We start from the raw sequence: 20,340 nt of genomic DNA, 5'->3' as shown, positions 1-20,340 counted from the left end.
GTACTTATTACCTGCTGCTTTTCTCTTCACTCTCTCGCAAAGGTGTTGAGAGTTTAAAAACAGAAAGGTATCTGTAAACTAGCTGTAGCCTTCAAACTGCAGCTGGCATTGAAGCATAATCAGATACGCCAATCCCTCAGTCACATGTACTTCGCAGTCTCACAACAATTGTTTGTTTAAGAAGACTTTATTTAAAGAAAAAAGTAGCAACGAAGTAAATGCACAGATAGGACTAATTTTACCCTTTGGATAAAAGTTAGGGTAGGGCAACAGGTATCATGGGAGTGTTTTAATCCGACAGAAATGTGAATGACTAAATGGGTAATTACTACTCTGAATATGTACCGTCACTGTGCCCCTCCTGCACTCACTTAAGAGTATTTCTACATTCCTCATGCAACCTGCCTGTGTGACAAATCCATGCACACATACTGTACCCAATTAGTGTCAAGCATAAGGGCTCCTCAGCCTGTGTCTTCTGTCTCTAAACCCCGCCTGGAAGCTATTTGCCCAGCATACAAAAAGTAAATCACCATCTCCTAGTTCTCTCAGAGGACAGTTCCCAAATAGGGACAAAATAAACACATGTAATACATGATAAAGCATTCTAATTAATTAGATAATATTCTCCCAGCAGAAGTAGATGCAGAATATTACCTGCTTTAAGTATTAAACATTACATGTAATTAAATATGTCAGGGTAGGTGAGACAAGGCACTTGAATAGGCACTTGTGGAAAACTAATGAAACAGCCTGCTTAAAAAACCCCAAACAACAACAAAACAATTGGAAATGAAAAATATCAATGCATACCTCCTACTGGAAGGATAAATTACTTTCTTTATCTGTGTCCCTGTCTCTCCAGAAGCATCAGTACCTGAAGAGGAGAGGAGAGCAGGGCAGGGATACAACCTGCTCTGCACACCTACTCCTCAGACACCAACTGCACCAGGGTACAGTTGCTGCACCGTTAGCTTAATTTGACAAACAACTTAACATGACCACACCTTGTATAATCAATAGACACACTGTGCTCTTGGAATGTCCCTATTAATCTCCTGTGACACCAACTATTGCTCTTCACACACATATTCAATTGACCAAACATCATACTTGGACAGAGGCAATACTTGCTAAGAAAAAGGAACTCTTACACCAGGATGTAACACAAATCCTACTGAAATGAAGCCAAACCCAGAACCATATTTTAGTCTAGCATCTGAAAAGTTGGGTTACCTATGGACAGGCCTAGAAGGAGCTTAGGAGGCCACAGGAGCTAGGGTGCTTCCTTAGGTAAGAATATTAGAGGCCAAAGGCAAAAGACTGGCCTAAGAAAGGCTTAATTAATTAGTTAATTACCCAGGAGCAACTCTAGTGGGAAACACCAAGGTGAAAATGCCTGTTTCAGTGTAGCTGGTGTATATTAGGTACTGAGCCTCTAGGCTGAGCTTCCTTTTTCTGCTTTCATGCACAGAAGTCTCCCCCTTCTCCTCCACTCTCTTGTCTGCTAACAGCAGGCTACTGTGCAGATTCTTGACTCTCACAAGTTTTTTTTATTTTGGCCAGGTGTTAAGACATTAAGCAGAAGTGCCGAAGGCTGGCTGGGTCAGAAACCATTGTCTGCTAGTGAAGGAGCTGCTCCCCTAAGCATAAAACAACTCTGGCATGGCTTCAGTTTAATGTTGTGCTGAAGAAGTTACACTCATCAGAAATGGAAGAGAAGGCCTCAGAGGAGAGCGCCAATGGGCGTACTGCAGGTGTAGGACAAAGAAAGAGGGATATTTTCTTTCAAGTTATTCTAACAGAGGCAGTGAGGACTTCAAGGAAACCATTTGTATCTCTTCCTCCTGCCAGTAAACAGAGCATTAAACCTGTAATCAAAGCAAATTGGTACCCTGAGTGGCCAAGAATGGGTAACTCCTGGCCTACACAGCACAAGAGAGCCAGACCACATGGGTGCTGCACAGCCAGGCAGTGAGGACAGGAAAGCAGTCACTAGCATGTGGGAAATTGTCTGCAGACAAACTCAAGGATCTGAAAGACCTTTGTTTTTTTAAGACTGCCCATCCTGATCTCTAACATTTGCTATTATCAGAACTCAGGAGGCCATTAATAGAGTTACTGAGAGCAAAACAGATTGCTGTGAAAGGGCAAAGAGAAACCCCCCCGTTTACCACTGTTACCCTAGGCTAATCAGATACTGGATCCACCTTGGGCTGCTCCCTGTTGCTTTCTAAGAGCAAGCAGGTAATGCATCGGGAATGACATTTAACCACATAACAGATGGAGGATATGCACCCACTCACTTATTATATGCCTTGCTGGAAAAGCACACCTAATTTGACAAAAATCTAACTTCCAGCTATGAAATCCAGAGAACTTTTGTACCTGGCAAAGGTTTGGGTGGAAATCTATTGTGGGGTGCGTGACGAGACCTGAGAGACCCCTGGTACTAATGAAAGCAAATGCTAGGCTGGGGAGCTTAGCCTAAGACATACAAATATTTTTTTGGCAAAAACTGACTTAGGTATTGGAATTCCTGCCTGACTCTAAGCAGATAGAATTAAGCATGCCCGAAGGCTGAGGGTTGGCCCAAGCAGGGTAAACTACCTGGGAGTAAACGGCCAGCACTGTTCCTCGCAGCCTGGCTGGCTCCTGGCAATCAGTACAGGCTGCTTCACCTCATTCACACCCCAAGCACCTGCAAACACAGGAGATCGTCCTGTCTTTTCAAGCTTATCACCTGATCTGGGTGATGTAAAGTCCTTTTCCTGGGAGGGGTAGCTGTGTATCTTACCTAGGCAGGGGACCTCAGTGACTTTTTGTGCAGCGCAAACAACAGAGGAAGATTTTTTGAACGTGGCTCAGTCTGTTGTGCCTTGGTGAGCACATCCGTAACGTAGAGGTGGATCTGGCTTTGTTTTCAGCACGGTCTCTGGCTGCTGGAGACAGACGTGATGGATGCTTCCCTTCCTTGTCAGCAGCCTGACTGCTCCATCACTGGGCGCCGCAGCCCTGGGAAACAGGGACATGGGCAGCATGTCTGCCTCAGGGATGATGGTGGGGGCCACTCCTGGGCCCCCAGCGCAGAAGACTGGACCTGACCCCCGTACTGGCAATCTGTTCCTAATGAGAGTGTGGTACAAAACCCACCTTTTTTTTTTTTTTTCTGGCTTGTGTTAGAAGGCACCTTTAGAGGTCATCTAAACCAACCCTCCTTGCGATGAGCAGGGACATCATGGAAGATGGTGTCCTGCTGGCTTTGGAAGGGGGTCACCCCTGGGTGTCTGAGACAGACTGGGAGGCCGCCCAGCACCTCTCCCCCACTCTGGCAGCGTTGGCTCATGGCTGCCTTCCTCAGACCTCGGGGACACGGAAAACACCCAGCTCCTCCCGCCACACCTGGAGCACAACCAGCAGTGGCGGGAGGACGACGTGGAGCCGCCGCCGCCTCTTGGGCTGTGAGTCAGGGTAGGCCACGTGAGGCCCAGCGCCAGCCCCGACGCCTACCCTCCCGCCCGCACGCCCTGCCCCGGGATCCCGGCCCTCCGCACAGCCCTGCAGGTAAGTGCCAGGGAGGGGTTCAGTAGCTTCTTCTGACTGACACTGAGGGTGTTTGGGGTTGTGTCCTGGCTCTCGGTACGCGGCTGGGTTGTTGATTACTCCCTGAGGCACCACGACACTGAGGGGTCGTAGTGCTGTGGGGGCAAAGGCACAGGACTTCCCTGTAACCTGTGTGTCTTCCTGACTGGACCGCCACGTCTTTTCAATTTTTTTTTCTATAAAGTCCTCGTGGCAACCCCCTATTTTATGTGTGGAGGAGGATTTGTTTGCCTTAACTTTACTTAGACTAGAAACATGAGCTCTTCTGGCATCTGATGAGCTCACTTTCTTCCCTTCAGAGCTTTCCAACGACCACAGAAAGGAGCACACGGCGCGTAAGGAGAAATACAAACGAGGTAATTTCAAATGGTATATGTAAATGTGTATGGGAGCACTGCCATTATTTTCCCAGTGTGGCTGGAAAACAGGCAGCAAACTGCCCCAGGTTTGTGGGTGTAGGGCTGACGGCAGCACAGCCACCATGTCCGGGCTCGCTGTGAGAACTGGGAAAGGAAGGGAGCGCTGGTGCTGCGGCAGGGGGTTGGCAGGCTGCGCCTGCTTCTTGCTCACCCCCATGGGGAAGGTCCCACTGAGCCTGAGGAGCTGCCCTTCCCAGGGTGACACGCACTCGCTGGGTCTCTCCACCTGCCTCTGTTCAAGGATACTGTAAAAAGTGAAAAGTCTTCGAGTTTTGCTACTTCTCTGACACATTTCAACTATATTTGACAACAGGAAGGCAAGCAGACAAATAGAAGATTTATCTCACGGTGGCATTGCCGAGGAGACTAGAATAGGAATGGTTTCAAACTGAGCTGGCGTGGATCAGTTTTTTGTTGTCTCGCTGGAAGAAACTACCAGCTTTCAGCACGACCACAGCCCTCCAGGACATCTTCCTGTGGAACCAAGAGCTAGGACCAACCTAAGACTTGCAGGTGTGTTTTATGAAGTTTGGTTTGGTTTGAGAGAAAGCCAGGGAGGGACTTAACATTTATGTTTAAAATAAAATTTAGCAAGACTTGGTGTTAACATATAATTTAAAATGAAAGGTAAAAGTTTAGTTTCAAAGAGAAAAGGTTTAGGATTGTCTGGTTTTTGTCTTGAAGTCCAAACAACCTTATTTTACCTTATTTTGAGTTTTTGCTATCCCATTGAACAATTTCACTCATATTTCAGCAGCTAAGCAAAAGGTTGTAATGTATGGCAGTTATTAGCCTCACTTTCTAAACAACTAGGAGAAGTCTGACTCTGCACACAAATTTCATTCTAACATGTTAAAAAGACCTCCCTGCAATTAAGTTCTGATTTACTGTGGGGAAAGCAAGATGAGGTCTGTTGTTCATGTCATTCTCCAATGAGCTCATGGCCAGGTTGAAATGCCAGTATAATATCATCCTTCTCTCATTATGAGGTATAATCAACTAAATCACTTTTAAAATATACAATAATTAAATGTGTACACTTATCCTTTGTTTAGATCTGATTTTCTTTCCAGAAGAGCCACAGGGGAATTAATTGCCCATAGTCTAACAGAAATTAGGTACCCATCTTCCTTAGTTATGTAAAGCTTGGTGACTGACTGGGCTTAGCTCTGCTGGAGGCACAGAAAGGGAGATGGGAGCAGATGCTGGCTTCTCCTGGATCCTCTTATGGCATCCAGGTCTTATCAGAGTGGGATGCACAAGTGCATTAAGCAGACAGGCTTCTGTTGGTGTTACAGCTGAGCAGTCTGGTCATATGGGCCAGCAAATGAACAGTTTTCAGGTAAATCAATCTGATAGCAAATGAGGTTGACAGCATCTCCTCTGCCTTCAGTGTTGTATCCGCTCCTTCTTTGCGTGTGGTGCAACAGATCTGCCAGTGCCTACCTGCTCACTTTGTCTTTAGGATGATGCAAAGCTGGCATAAGGCAGCTGCTGCGACAAGTTCACGCTGCAGGCAGAACAACACGTCTCGAATGGTGAGCCCCAAAGATAAAACTCCTGAATTTCACTCAACAGTAAAATCTGTGGATATTTATAAATATTTTTATGAAATGGAATTCATCAGCCAGAAAATAAATGTTTACATTTAAGGTAATTTTGTTCCTTTAGTCCTGGTATTTTAACTGTGCAGTCCACAGAGAGGTCTAAAGGGTTTAACTTACAGAAGCAAACACTGTTGCAAGGTTTAAGCTGAGTTAATAGCAGGGAGGAAGATACTGAAAAAGGCTGAAAACCATAGGTAGAGATACATAACTACACAGAAATGACGTTCTTTATTGTGTGGCTGTTCTTTATTGTGCAGCTGAGAACGAGTTCATCCAGGGTGTGGTACGCTGGGTTCCTGTATTTCAACATCAGCTGTTGCTTACCTGGGCAGGGGGACAGATGCATTTCCTGCATTCCCTATCGGGTGCTCACAGTCTCACATTGCCGGCAACTGTCACACAGTGCTGCTGCCACAGCTACAGCAGTGCTGTGCACCTGAAAGTCAGGCAAGGTGTGTGTGGGAGGTAAAAACTTTTGTTAGACTGATTGATAGAGTTCAAAGCTTGTTTGTCCAAAAGCTTGCCAGTTTCCAGGTATATCAGGTGGTTAAATAAAAGGTATTATCTGCCATCATAGATGTCTTGCATGGACTTATCATTGGGAATAACTTCAAAGTGTTCTTAAAATGCTGAATTACTTTTTTCTCACAATACACCTAGGAGGTAGGTAAGCAGTTTTCTGGGCTTAGCCTTTAAAAATGATTAAAGAGGTTAAGCAATTTTCCCAGAGTGAAACAACAAACCAGCGGCTAAAAAGTTTCAAACTAAGGACCTCATCACTTGAAGAACACTTGCCGCCTAAGAATGGAGAAAGCCCCCAGAATCACCAACATATCAGAAAAAGTGGGACTTCAACCCTGGTTCCAAAGGAGGGATGCCTTTTGCAGCTACTTTGGAGTCTGTTTGTGTCTCTGTCTGAGAACTGAGACACTAAGAAGTTGTTCTGTTTCCAGAATGAATATGCATTTGCTTGTGTGTTACACTGTCCTTCAGAAGATATTAACTGGACCTGTTTTGGATTTTTGTATTAGAATATTTTTCTGATTGATACAATAGTCTCTATGGAACTGAAACTGCCTGTAGCAAAAGGAACAGTAGTCCATCTGGAAAATTTAAAGGAAACAGTTTTCAAACTGCTTGATGGAAAGTGTTTTATTGAATGGATCCAAAAGTAATATTGTAAGAAAACCTGTGGGTGTATGTTTTCCTATTGCACCCTGCAATAGTATAGTGGGGGAGCCTGAAGTACAGTTTCAAAAATCTTCTTTTGTATCTCTTAATACAATAGAAATGATGCATGAGGGGAGATGCAGTCAGTGCAGGATGCCTGGACCACAGTAGGTGGGGGCAACTGTTCAGAGCCACAGCCACCACAAAAATGCTTCATCAGAATAAAAACAGCCTCAGAACAAAATTTCTGGGGTGAGTTTAGCCAAAACAAAAGGAAACACTGGATTTCAGGGATGTCAGAATGTTTTGTTTCTGTGACAAATACCAGTAAGAATTCTGGGATCAACACTCACAAATTTTTAATTCATAAAGTTAGCGGAAATTTCCTTTTCATGACAACTTGGGAAGAACAGATGTTGGAGTCTCAAAGTCTTCTGTGAGGCAAGGACTCTAAATATTGCGGGGCTCTCCTATGAACTACTTCTACTTTTCTCCCCGATTGGTACATTTTAAGTATAAGGATGTCAAAGGTATAGAATAATCGTTCTGTTTTGTGAATGGAAGAGGGCCTATTAAGTTACTCACATCTGTGGTAAATGGTTAATTAGACATCTTGGTAGTTGTAAAAAACCAACAATGTGAATGATCAAGTCGAACTTCTTTTCATTTTACTCAGACTTCTGTTCTTTCTTAATAACCAAAGGCCAGCCCAGCAAGATGCACTCAGAGGAGTCACAAATGAGTCCCAGGAAGGTAAATGAATCATGATGTGAAACTGCCATTGCAACAGAGAAGTGATTTCAAAACTAAAGTGCCTAGAGATAGACGCTGTGTTTGCAGAAAATCAAATGTAAGGCAGAAAAAGAGAGGGTCAGACTGATGCATTTCTAAATATGCTGCTTGTCCCCTTTCAAACAGGCACAGAAATGGAGAATTTAAATGTCCCATTCCCAGATCTTACTGAAGAAGATCAAGGTAAGGGTAGCACACAAAGATCAAAGGTTCGGATCATTCACACTACACAATAGCATTTGCTAGGGTGGTCATGAGTCAATGAAACTTGTTTTCTCTGAAAACATGCTCTGTCCATCTCCTTGCTTGCAAAAGAGAGACCAGCGGCTAGTTCCCAGCTCTTCCACAGGGTTCTCATCAGGCCTTGGCCATGTGCTTGTGGGAATTTAGAGGCACGAAGGAGATTTTGCTGTGCATTAAATGCCTAATGAGCTATCTCAATACCTTGGCATCCAGCCCTTTGTGTCTTTGTGCCTCTCTGTAAAATAGCATGGTCAAGCACCCGTTGAATAGCTAGGAATACTTCCCCTGCTTCTTTAACTGAGACAGGAGCATCACAGCCACATGAGTGATTTGTATGGACTATTAACGTTTTTCTACTGATTTCTGGCAGACTGAACTGCTTTATACAATACAGCACTAGTCTCTCTCCTATACGCTAACATGCTGCAGAGTCCAACGTCTGTCACCACGCCTTCACCGAGCACCACAGGAACACTATCATGCAACCCACCTCTACTGCCTGCATAGTGATATGCTCATTTTTCTTCTCAGATATTTTCCAGAGGGTTTTTACTGCTGATGCCAGTTACTTGGAGAATCATGAGGAAATGAACCAGTCCTTCTGGGAATCACTTGTAAAATGTTTAGCCGCCACTGACCCACCTATCCTGAACACTGAAGAAAAGAACAATGTAAGTTAATACAGAAACGTGCAAGACATTGTAATACAGGTACTTTTATACTTCTGTGATATATTTTGGGGAGAGAAAACATACAGTCCAATTATCTGATATCTAAAACATGCTAAATGCTGTAAAAGGGCACTTAGATAAATGAGACTCAAGCTGCTGCTTTTTACTTCATTGTTCTCCATGTGAAAAAATAACTGGCTTTGTATAAATTCCGCAGGATCACTTCAGCTCACTGTTTTCTAGGCAGTGACATTTTGCTGTAAGGTACTGCAGCGATTCTATGTCCATTTCAGACCCTATAACTATATTTCTCCAGCTCTTTAAATAGTTAACTGTTACATACCATGTTTCTTTCCCAGTTGACAGCTCTGCTCTGAGTTGCTGAATGGAGTTCACATTCTCTTCCCATCTTTGGCATTACTCTTTGTCCCTCACTTCCCCCTTGTATAGTAGGGGCAAGGGATTACATTTCCCACAGATCGGGTGAGATACTTTCATTTGTATAATGGGATATGTATCTATAGGCTACATTTTATTGGAAAGACTATTTGCTATTTAATTACCTTTATTTCAGCTCCTCAACAGCTGCAGCGTCCTGCCTGGAGGCTGTGCAGCCTGCCTGAAAGCTATAGAGAAGAAAGGAGTCAGAGCAATGGCTGTTCTCTACCTCTTGCTGAAGGCAACCAACCCATCTGGGTATAGGCAGCTTCCGAGCTCCAAGGGAAAGGGTGAGTCCTACCTGGCTGCTCATCAGCTATTTTGTTAAAACCACTGCAGTGCCAGTGGGACATGACACTGGTTTGAAAACTCTTGATATATGCTTGGAAGTGATTATTAGTGAACAACTAAGATGTCTAGAAATACTGCTTAGAAAAGTCAGTTAGGTATGGTGATAGTGGGGACCAAAGGTAACATTTTACTTTAGTTTGACTTGGTTTCTTCTGGGGCAAAAAACTTGTGTGTTTAGGGAAAGAGGATGTCCTGGGATGGTGATGCCAAACAAAATTCTCTGACTTAAAGTGGTGCCTAGTTTTTCCTGTCTAGCTGGGTTCATGACACCCAGGATACTTTTTTGCATGGACTGTTGACCTCTCTGAGCTCTCACAGTGGTAAGAAATCCGAGCTGAGCCACTGAAAATATTTTTGCAAATGACCCTAGCAGCACATGTAGCAGTGACTAGGAGTGGATAGAGGATGCCGCTCAGGGTGCTGAACCTGGCAAAAAGCTACAAATAGACTCCACTGTACTTCTCATTTGCCTGGTTGTGCAATAAGAAACTAAGTGCAGTTCCACAGGGTCTATAGAGTCGTTAATTGTCTTTAATAGATCACAGACCTGCACTCACTTAACGTGACCCTGAATTTAAGTGGAGACCCTCAAGGAGATCCTGTTTCTGCTTGATCAAACATGCTCATGAAGGGGAGGGACTTCCCAGCCCTGTGAGGAGCCCAGCTCTGGTCACCTGTCAGAGTAGGAAGGTTTGTCACAGCAGGCACCCCCTTCCTGCTATTGTACAGTGAGCAGCATCAAGCAGCCAGGGGGAATCATGTCTAGCTGCATGTATTCAAATATTACAACTAATAATGAAGAGACGCACAGACTCGCCAGCCCTCAGCACATATCTGAATCTGAATCACCTGCAACTCCAGCCACACAAGGCAGGAGCCTGGCCCAGGAGGCAGTATCTCGCAGTATTCTCCTCCAAGGTGGTTTGGCCCAGCTGGCTTTGAGGGCTTTGCTTTTGTGCCACAAGAGGGTGCTGGCATTGTGGCACAAACACGGGAACCCAGCAGAAATCACAGGGCTGAAGGGAGAAGCAACCCAGGGAAGGGTGAGCAACTATTCTCCAGCTAAAGCATCTTTCAGCTGCAGCTGATGCTTCAGGGAGTGGGAATTTTCACAGGGGTAGCATTATGTGTAAATTAAAGGCCAGAATATGAAACTTTAGGCATCTACCACAACCATTTAAGAAAGTCTAAACAGTGATATATATGACGTTTTCATTTGTAATGCTTTGTACTACTCCTTGTGTGCAAAAACCACACCTGAAATAAGACTAAGGGTCTGATTTCCTGGCAGATAACCCTTAATAAAACATTGTGAAAGCTGTCATTGTAAAAGAGAGAAGATGCAAATAGTTGTTTTTAATAGTTTTTATATGTAAAACAGATGAAAAATTGAAACTCCTGAAGAGATTGGAAAGGAATCTCATGTTCTCACAAGGGGAAAAAGAGGCTGAAAACTCACCCCATGAGTCCATGGATGAAGATACACAAGGTAAAGAGGATTTATTTTATCTTTCCGTGATACATAATTTAGTCTGATTTTTGGTTCATAAGAGATTCACATAGGAAACTTGTAGCAATTCTGCAGAACTCTAAAAAAGTAAGAAACTGTGCAAAAGAGAGAACACAGGAAATAATCACTACCTCTAGATTCATTATCAGTGAAATAGTGGCTGCCTCCTGCTGTTGTGAAAGTTGGAGGTTTCAGAAATGTAGAAATTTGCTGCAAGATTTCTTCCCAAATAAAAGATCATAACTTCTATGATCTTCAGTGCATTTATTGTCTAACTGAAGCCTGCGCTATAGCAGGAGGCAAAGAATAGTCAATGTACTGTAGTAGCTGGCAATGCAGCTAACATTTCTTACTGGCAAACATCAGTAGTGTATCAAAAGTCACTTTGGCTGCCACTAGATCATTTCATTCATGGAAAATGAAAGAGACGAAGAAGTGACAGGCAACATGGAAGTGATAATGCTGATACTGGCTTATTCTGATGCAGAAAACCACTAGCTGATTAAGATCAAATGAGTTGCATGTAGAAATAAATTTTTCAAACTAATTAGCAGTGCTGATGTTTCCCACTACACCCCTTCATACAAATTATTCCAACCACAGATTTTGTTTTTCTCCTGTTCAGCCAGCTTTGAAGAGCTGTGAGGCAAAAGCAGATAATAATGATTCTTGCATTTCAAAGCCTTGATTTTTACCTACATATCCCGCAGCCATTATTATATTATGAGCAAACATTTACAGTGCTGTTGTTTCTGATACTGCTGCCGCATGTTTCTCTAATCCAATTGAAAAAAACCACTTTCTCTATCCAGAAAGTGATGGGGAAGACTTAGGAAGAGAGAAGACTGAAGGCCAGTTGCTTGGAGGTAGGACAAAGTGACAACAGTGTTGGTTTTTACTAGAGACAACCAATATAAACCAAAAAAAGGAAAATTTCTAGCACTGTTTGGTTTGACTTTTGAACAAAGGTATATTAACATGTACAAACATAGGAAAATGACCAGTCAGAATTTGGCTGTAGGAAAGGCATTTCCTACAAGATGAAGCTCAAGGAATACTAACACTCAGCCATGCCCTGTGCTTAGAGTTGAACTAGGAGAATAGCAAAATCTACTGTTGTGGGAGAAGTCCTACTGCCTGGGCCTGCACAGTTGCCATTGAAATGCAGCAAAAGAGTTTTGAAAATATCTATCACAGCCATTACTTACAGGGTCTGCAGTCAGCTGTCAGTGCTGACTGGAGATCGTCAGTGAGGACCATACCTTGGATCTCATTCCCAAGGCTTTTCATAGAATCGTTAAGGTTGGAAAAGACCCTCTAAGATCATCGAGTCCAACCGCTAACCTGTCACTGCCAAGTCCACCACTAAACCATATCCTCAAGCAGCACGCCTACCCTTCTTTTAAATACCTCCAGGGATGGAGACTCAACCACCTCCCTGGGCACCCTGTTCCAACACATGACAACCCTTTTAGTGGAAAAGTTTTTTCTAATATCCAACCTAAACTTCCCCTGGTGCAGCTTGAGGCCATTTCCTCTCATCATATCGCTTGTTACTAGGGAGAAGAGTCCAACCCCCGCCTCGCTACAACCTCCTTTCAGGTAGATGCAGAGAGCGATAAGGTCTCCCCTCAGCCTCCTCTTCTCCAGACTAAACAACCCCAGCTCCCTCAGCTGCTCCTCACAAGACTTGTTCTCCAGACCCTTCACCAACTTTGTTGCCCTTCTCTGGACACGCTCCAGCACCTCAATGTCCTTCTTGTAGTGAGGGGCCTGAACCTGAACACAGTACTCGAGCTGCGGCTTCACCAGTGCCAAGTACAGGGGCACAATCACTTCCCTGCTCCTGCTGGCCACACTATTCCTGATACAAGCCAGGATGCCGTTGGCCTTCTCGGCCGCCTGAGCACACTGCTGGCTCATGTTCAGGCAGCCGGCAACCAACACCCCCAGATCCTTTTCCTCCAGGCAGCTCTCCAGCCACTCCTCCCCAGGCCTATAGCGTTGCACGGGGTTGTTGTGACCCAAGCGCAGGACCCGGCACTTAGTCTTGTTGAATCTAATAGCGTTGGCTCCGGCCCAACAATCCAGCCTGTCCAGGTCCCTCTGTAGGGCCTTCCTGTCCTCCAGCAGATCAACACTTCCACCCAGCTTGGTGTCACCTGCAAACTTACTTTTTCCAAAGGAAAAGTGGAAAACAACTACAATGCAGATGAAGAAAACATGCTGTGTCAACACACAGAAATAGCTATCAGCTTCTGGTATAGAACCATGGATGTAAAAAGTTAAGGCTTTAATCATTTAATTAATGTCTTGAATTGATTGCAGCCAAGATTTAAGAGTAGCTTATTTAAATTGACATTGTGAGATCTAATTTATCTTAAAGGAGTCTAATTCTGCCTGAGCCCAGATATTGTGAGAGATGGAATACAGGGGGGTTACTAATCCATTAGTGTTTCCCACTTTCAAACTGCATAACCTACAACAGAGCTGCCCCCTCTAATGAGCAGGAGTTGCTATCTACCTAATCTCTTCTACACAGCCACACTCAATAGTTGCATGCGCTAGGACTAGCAGCAAGATATGCGGACTCACTATGGATATTAATCTACATAATCTTTGCATAATGTTTTAGGCATACCAGCAGAGGTTGTTCCCTACAGAGATTCAGGTAAGCAGTCCCAGATAACCTCGTCCTGCTGGAAGGAAGACTGTAGCTGCAGTTTCTTCTTCCTGACATGCTTATATATTAAAAAATACCTCCCCCGGCTGCGAATACATTGGTTTCCAGTCAGCCTGGTGTTGGATCTGGGCATGGTGCAGATGTTTTGCTGCAAGCTTGTCAGAATAGCTGGCTGATAGCAGGCAATTTGTACAAGGCATTCTAGCAGATTAACTAATTTTTTGTAGGCCCGCCAGGTTCTCACAAGATCAGTTTGCAGCAGTGGTCATCCTGTTAGGGGAAAACCCAGCAATTCTGTTAGGCAACTAGGTCCTTCCCAAAAAAGCCAGGCAATTTTCAGCATTACCTGCAGGCCCCCATCTCCTGCTGAACAGGGATGCAAGATTGGGAGGGAGCTGGAAACTGGTTTCTGCAAAACAGTGATACTCAGCTCTGAATGCCTTCCTCACTTAGCTTGGAGCATTCCCTAGCAGAAGATGCTAGGTGAAAGCCAAATGACAAGCAACAGAGAATACCAGCTGAGGGGCTTGAACAGCCAGCCAGTCTAAAGGCAAATTTCCTTTTATCAGGGACTGCTGAGCAGCAGCAGAACAGACGTAAAAAGCCCATGGCAGGAAATTTTCAATGGCTTGATTGCATTGCCGACCTCAGCCCACCACTCCCAGGCCAAGGCCACATTCATTAGTTCTGAGAGGCAGCCAGCCCAACAGAGTGGCCTTTTTGAAAGGCCACCTGCTCAAACACTTTTCAGTGGAGTGGGAAATAGTTGCTGTGACTTGGACTGTTTCAGCTGAGGACAGAGTTGGGAAGAAGAGTTGGGATGTTGCAGCATAATCCCTCAGGGCGGTTTATGATTTGCCTATCCCCAACGAGCTACATAAAATAGGAGGGTACAGGAATACATTGTAATACAAAATTCTGCCCCCATTGCCAGGTCTGGAAAGAGGATTACAGTACTTTTCCAGTTGGCGTTTGGCCTCTCCAACTCTTGCCATGGCCTTTGTTGCTTTGTTGCTTCGGTTCTAGATTACTTCAATACATGGAAAATATTTAGCTAGTGCAGGATACCATGCCTGCTGTATGGGACAGGTTCAGGGGATACACATGTGCAGCACTGCCATCCCAGCCCTGCTATGTTCTAACTTCAGTTCTAGCAACTGAACACAGGGGCCATCAATCTTCTACTGTCCAGCTATTTCAAAGAACCCGGGATCACCATGAATAGTCAGTTTTATTGTTATCTGTTCCTGGGCTCTTTCCCTTCCTTTTCTGGCACTTCCACATACTGTTTTGTCTACACTGAATCACCAAATAGGTGAATATTCACTGTGCTTGCTAGTGCTGATAATGGCAGGAAACAATATATTTGTATTTTTACCATGAGAAATAATAAAACTACGTTGCTTTTCAGAGATTGCCAGAAGAGAAGATTCAATTGCAGATGGTAAATAGAAACAAGCAAACAAGTTTTTCTTATGGCTGCTGTCTCTCAGGACTGAGTTTTGTTTAGTGATGTTAGCTATACCAGCTCCTTGATACCTAGATATTTCCTAATCAAAAAGTAGAAGTTTAAGAATAGTTATTAAAATGCCCTGTAATATTTAATAGAAGAAATACTGTGCAAGTCATACCATGATACAAAGTTACAGTGGGACTGTTGCATTTAGGAGGCAGAGTAACACAGACCAGACACCGGCCAAGCATGAATTGATGTTCTGATAAATTCTGTGCCTATAGATCATTCGTAAAACTGCACAGAACAACATTTGTGAGTCAGAACAGTGCAATGTTATGTTAACATTAATAATAAAATAATTGAGTTTGTCCCCAAACCAGAACTTGATCAATCCAGAATGCTGAAAGAATCAACAAATCAAAAATGCGACTCCATTATCAGGTGACCCAGAACAGAGTTTTTTGGTAAAGTTTAGTTGCTTCATGGTTCAAAAGCACAATAGCAAAAGGCTGGAACTCATTTTGAGTACATTTGCAGTTTTCTCCTGTTACCTCTTTAGAGAAAATTAAGTTCACTGCCAGGCAGCGGTTGCCTGGATGCACAGCCCAATGCAAGTGAAATCAGCATCTATAGCTTGTGATGAATCAACTCCCAAAGGCTTACATGCAGCAGGCTGCCTAGGGGTCTTCTCAAGCAATCAACAAACAAAAAAAGTAAAAAAAAAAACCTTCCGCTTTGAACATGTCATTGGAAATCTGGTAAAACATTCAGCTTTCTGACAATACAGTCAGAGAAAGAACAGAATTTGGCAACTCTGCTTACAACTAGCGGAGAGCAAAATGCTCTCTATTTAAACCTCTAAAATATCTAGTTTGTTCTTACATTGTTCTTTCTATGTAGCAGTATAGCTAGCTATAGGAGACTAGTTGTCAGCTACAATTCTTCATTTGGGGGGTGCAGAAATAATACTTCAACATCAGGCTTAAGTAGATGGATGGTACTCATACACTTAGTAATGAAGGTGATTATATTATTGTAGCGCTGACTGTGCAAAGCACCCAAGAATCAAACTGAAGCTCCCTTGTGCTACTGCTTTACGCCCCCACTGTAATTCTGAGACTACTGATTGTCCCAGACTAGATAGAGAAGACTCAGAGTGCTTTAAAACAATTCTATATTGTTAACGCTTTTGTGTTTTGTGGTTTTTTTTTTTAAATAACAATCTCTCTGTAGGATGATTTAAAAATTGCTAATTTGATCTTTCTGAAAGGCTCCTTCTGAAAAGGTCTTTTTGGGTGATTTGAAAATTGCTAATTTTATCTCATAGATCCTTCCTTTGAACAAGCAGTTTTACATATATTCTGCTCTGAGAATCAATTTCAGACACAAAACGGGAAATAAACGTAGAAGTCCTTGATTTCAGAGCTCCATGGCAATAAAACACATTTGTTTTTTCTAGCATATGAGGATGAGAACACTAACCCCCCTCAGTGGACAGTACGGTGGATGGGCATACGGAAGGATGGTAATGTAAATTCTGGGTTTTTTTTTTAATTCAAATTATGTCAGCCCTGTTGAACCTTGGTCCATGAATAAAATCTCTGGTTTGAAAAAAACTTTTTTTTTTTCTTTCTTCTGACATGGGTACTTTGTTGGAGTGCATCAAGGCTTCTCATAACAACTTGCATGCGTGTATGTTTTTGCATTTGAGTCTAGTGTATGAGACGTCTCATGGAAGTAGACTTCATTTGCTGAGCGATACACTCTACCTAAGGTGTATTCATAAAGCCCATGCTTGCAGTTGTGACCTAATTTTCCTTCTCTATTTCAGATGAATTTTTTCACTTTGTCATTCTTTGCTTTGCAATTGGAGCTTTACTAATTTGCTACTACTACTACAAAGGTAAGGCAAGACTTCAAAAGAAGGATAAATTCTTGCATGCTAGAAAAATGAACTAAGCCAAACATTTATTTTGTTGCCTTAGATTGGACTATTTCTATTGGAATTGGTTTAATCACCTTTGCTTCCCTGGAAACCACTGGGATATACTTTGGTTTAGGTAAGTATATCTACAGCAGCCAGCTTTTTATCAACAGTAAGGATACAAGGTCATGCAGTCATCCAACTACGCAAGTCTATAAACCTGCTAGTGCTGAGATTCCATAAATCATCACATAACTATCCCAAAACATCTCATTCACAATTACAGTGTGGCTGGAGACAAACGTGCCTTAGTGATGCTGAAGGGAGAGGTTGACTCATTTTTTGTTCTCGGTGATCACAAGACCCTGAGTCACCTCTTTCTGCAGCAATGGCTGAATGCTACATTGCCATGACAACGTATAATTTTAGCAACAAGGCAGTCTTCCCGGATACACTTTATAATGTGCTGTTCACTCAGGCTGCCATTCGTTCCCCTGGGACTGAAGCAGCTGAACACCCTGAGGAAGAGCTCTCAGCAGAACCTGGATAGCAGCAGCTACTGAAAATGATACTAAAAAAATGGGCATTCTTGGCAATCCCTAGGGATGTCATAGGAAAGGTGCAACTAGCAGCAAGTTCTAGCCTCCCAACTGAGATCAGAAGTCTCCCTTGTAATCCTGTGCTAATATTTTCAGTAGGTTGTGGATGGTTCTCTCAGGAATCAGCTTTGTCGCTACTTTGTTATTTATGATATCACTGAAGCGCTTGTTTGAACAGTAATCTTGGGTTCATTAATGTTGCAAGTGTCAGTGTTTGGTTTTGGGAATTTTTCTTTTATGCTGCTAACTAGCTCATCTTAAAAAAAAAAATGTTTGTTTTCACAATTAGTGTATCGAATTCGGAGTGTACTCAACAGTTTGGTTCCTCTGATTGACAAATTCAGGCCAACAGGTAATAGTGATCTACTGACTGCATGCATGTTCCCTAGACCTTCCTGGGTACTTCACTTTGGTTAAGTCTTAAGTCTAACTTCTCTAAATTACAATTTCCAATCTTTTTTTTTAATTGAAGAAAGAAACAAACATTTTACTACAGTTCATTACAGCTGCTTGGGTTTGAAAATGAATTATTCTTGACTCTCTCCATGTGGCAGAGCATTTTCACATTTTTAATACTCTGCCCTGTATGGGGTATTAACTATCTCCTGACAATGTTTGACTAAGAATTCTACAGCTCAATTTGACAGTTGGTCTTTTCCAACCTTACTGATTCTATCATTAAACATTCAGGGAGTGGGGGTAGGTTTCTGTTGTTGGGTCTTCAAAGAGAGTCCAGGCTCATGTTTATCGGTGTTCGTGAACACAAAATATAAAGAATGCTGAAACGCTGAGTAGATTCATGACAATTTGAACACAATACTTCTGACAGTTGTCATCTTCATTGTGCAGGTATGAGGAAAGCTGCCTAGGAGGAGTATTTCGGGAGAGTTCCACAAAACCCTGCTGTCTGAATTTCTAGTATTAAAAGAACTGCTTTATGAAACAAACATAAAAACTTAACAGCTAATGTGAAATATTGAAATGTTAAACCATAGAAAGACATAATTCCCTCCCCTCAAAAATAAAGCTGAAACTGTGTTATGGGGTCCCATCCTTTCTTCTGAAGTGACTCATGGCTCAGCAAAGCTCATAAGACAGCCTAGATGTAGGTTTATATTTAAATCCATTAAAAATAAACACATGCTCCTTCCCTCCCCAATGCAACCATGTTAGTCTGCCTATGGTGTATCAAAATCAACAAAATGACCAATATTATCCTCAGCTGGTTCTGGATTAGGCTCTGGATGTTTCAGTAGGAATCCTGGCAGCCACAAAGTCACCTCCTCTTCACCCCTTGTGATGCCACGCACCAGGCAAACACTGGCTGCTTGCTTACACAGTTGAGCCCCAACAGTGCAACAGCACTGAAGCAGATAAATTAATTGTGGCAGAACTCAATATAGTGCGCGTATAATGATTTCACCCAGTGAAAGCTGGGTGAGATTTTACATGCAGTGACATAATAGTGCAGTAATGAGATTATTTTTCCCCTAGAAGGAGAGATGAAATTTGCCACTGTTAATAAAGTGCTTGATTTGACTCATCCCCCAATATTTTTCTTTCTTTGAGTAAAATAAAGTGCAACTGTGACATTCCTTTCATTTTATAGGGACATGTTACACATTTTGTATGTAGGGCTATCACAATCATAGGCAGACTGTGAAAGATACATTTAAATTTTTAGTAAAAACATAAGGTCTTGATACCCAGAAGGATGAAAGCAACAAATCAGACAGAACGAGCCATAAAACATGAAATTGTAAGGAAATGTAGATCTAAAAGCCATTAGCCCAAACAGGCAGAGTTTTAGAGAAGCAATTTCAAGACTTTCTCAGAAAATTAAAACACTTACTTTTCAGTTGTACTTAATTTTAAGCTCCAGCGTCGATTGTTCTTGGGTGTTGCAGTTCCATTTGCACACACATCCAGAAATATCAGCAATTGTATGCAGGCCTGTATCAACATGGCACAGCAGTTACCTAGTGTGTCAAGGGTTAAATTAAGCAAATAAGGGTGAATACAAGTTATTTTGTAATATATTCTCATTTACATGCCTTTCCAGAAATAGTCTGTCATACCAGAATGCTGTATATTTTGTGTTGCTAGTCTGCAAATAAGGTCTTGCTCAGACCACCAGCGTAGTGTTGTTAATGTCAAATGGCATTTGGGTGAACCAAAAACTATGCACAGTCACCCTGCTCTGATGAAAATTGCCTCTTCAGTTTCCTCTGCTATATGACATCTTTCTGTAAGGTAATTTGTGAAATAGTCAGGATGAGAAACATATTCTAATACTACGTATGTTTTCAAATTTGGTACTTTGCAGTCAACAAATTTTTTTTTTAAACAGAAGCTGCTTAAGGTAAAATAAGCAAAACATTTTAAAATCACCCAGCAGAACCCATCATGTGAGATAAGCAGCTGATCCAATGTAGAGCACCTCACATGAGAAGAGTTAAATTCCATAGAAAAATGCAACTTACATGTTCAGCCACAACCTCTCGTGTATCTGGGAATTTCCTGCTGCCCTTTCAGATCCTCCTTCTTCAGTCCATCTCGGCATTTTAAACATTTCCCCCTCTCACCCAAGGGCAATGCTCTCATTCTGGTCTCACGCATCACCCTTGCTGCAGCACTCGCCAAGCGCTCAGAAATGAGATACAAGTTCCTATGAAGAGCTTCAGCCTCCTTGTGCTCACCCAGCCACCATTCTCCAAGTCCTGCAAGTCCCTCAAGTCCCTCCTGCACCCATAGCTCATCCTCATTCCCGCAGCTCTGCTGGGCCACCACCTCCTACTGGTTCCCCAGGACCTGGTACCTCTCCTTCCTCTTCGACATTCTTGTCTTTGGTTTAAATGGCTGGGGAGCAATGCT

At 42.9% G+C, this 20,340-nt stretch overlaps 1 protein-coding gene across 8 annotated transcripts; it reads left to right on the top strand.

Moving 5' to 3' along the window:
* Positions 1-1,812: 1,812 nt before the first annotated feature.
* Positions 1,813-19,008, top strand: TMEM40 (transmembrane protein 40). Of its 8 annotated transcripts, XM_075096201.1 has the most exons (16): positions 2,419-3,564; positions 3,903-3,959; positions 4,336-4,535; positions 5,887-6,081; positions 7,718-7,774; positions 8,366-8,505; positions 9,080-9,233; positions 10,676-10,783; positions 11,617-11,670; positions 13,440-13,475; positions 14,899-14,931; positions 16,403-16,468; positions 16,775-16,846; positions 16,929-17,003; positions 17,756-17,818; positions 18,316-19,008. In XM_075096201.1, exons 4-16 carry the CDS (start codon positions 5,970-5,972, stop codon positions 18,333-18,335), a joined length of 990 nt encoding a protein of 329 aa, XP_074952302.1. In that variant the 5' UTR covers positions 2,419-3,564; positions 3,903-3,959; positions 4,336-4,535; positions 5,887-5,969; the 3' UTR covers positions 18,336-19,008. The 8 variants fall into 8 exon arrangements, with proteins under 8 accessions (XP_074952306.1, XP_074952308.1, XP_074952309.1 ...); XM_075096205.1 differs by lacking the exon at positions 5,887-6,081 and having other exon boundaries at positions 1,813-3,564; XM_075096202.1 differs by lacking the exon at positions 2,419-3,564 and having other exon boundaries at positions 3,576-3,959.
* The last annotated feature ends 1,332 nt before the right edge of the window (positions 19,009-20,340 follow it).

Source organism: Phalacrocorax aristotelis, chromosome 6 (assembly GCF_949628215.1).
Source record: "Phalacrocorax aristotelis chromosome 6, bGulAri2.1, whole genome shotgun sequence".
Classification (NCBI taxonomy): domain Eukaryota; kingdom Metazoa; phylum Chordata; class Aves; order Suliformes; family Phalacrocoracidae; genus Phalacrocorax; species Phalacrocorax aristotelis.
This window is presented reverse-complemented; position numbering and strand designations above follow the sequence as displayed.

Excerpts from the sequence above, each read along its gene's own strand:
- TMEM40 (XM_075096201.1), top strand. The coding sequence starts at position 5,970 with ATGCATTTCCTGCATTCCCTATCGGGTGCTCACAGTCTCACATTGCCG. Across the intron at positions 6,082-7,717 it reads GCACCTGAAAGTCAGGCAAG|GCACAGAAATGGAGAATTTA; the intron begins GTGTGTGTGGGA and ends CCTTTCAAACAG. Across the intron at positions 7,775-8,365 it reads TCTTACTGAAGAAGATCAAG|ATATTTTCCAGAGGGTTTTT; the intron begins GTAAGGGTAGCA and ends TTTTCTTCTCAG.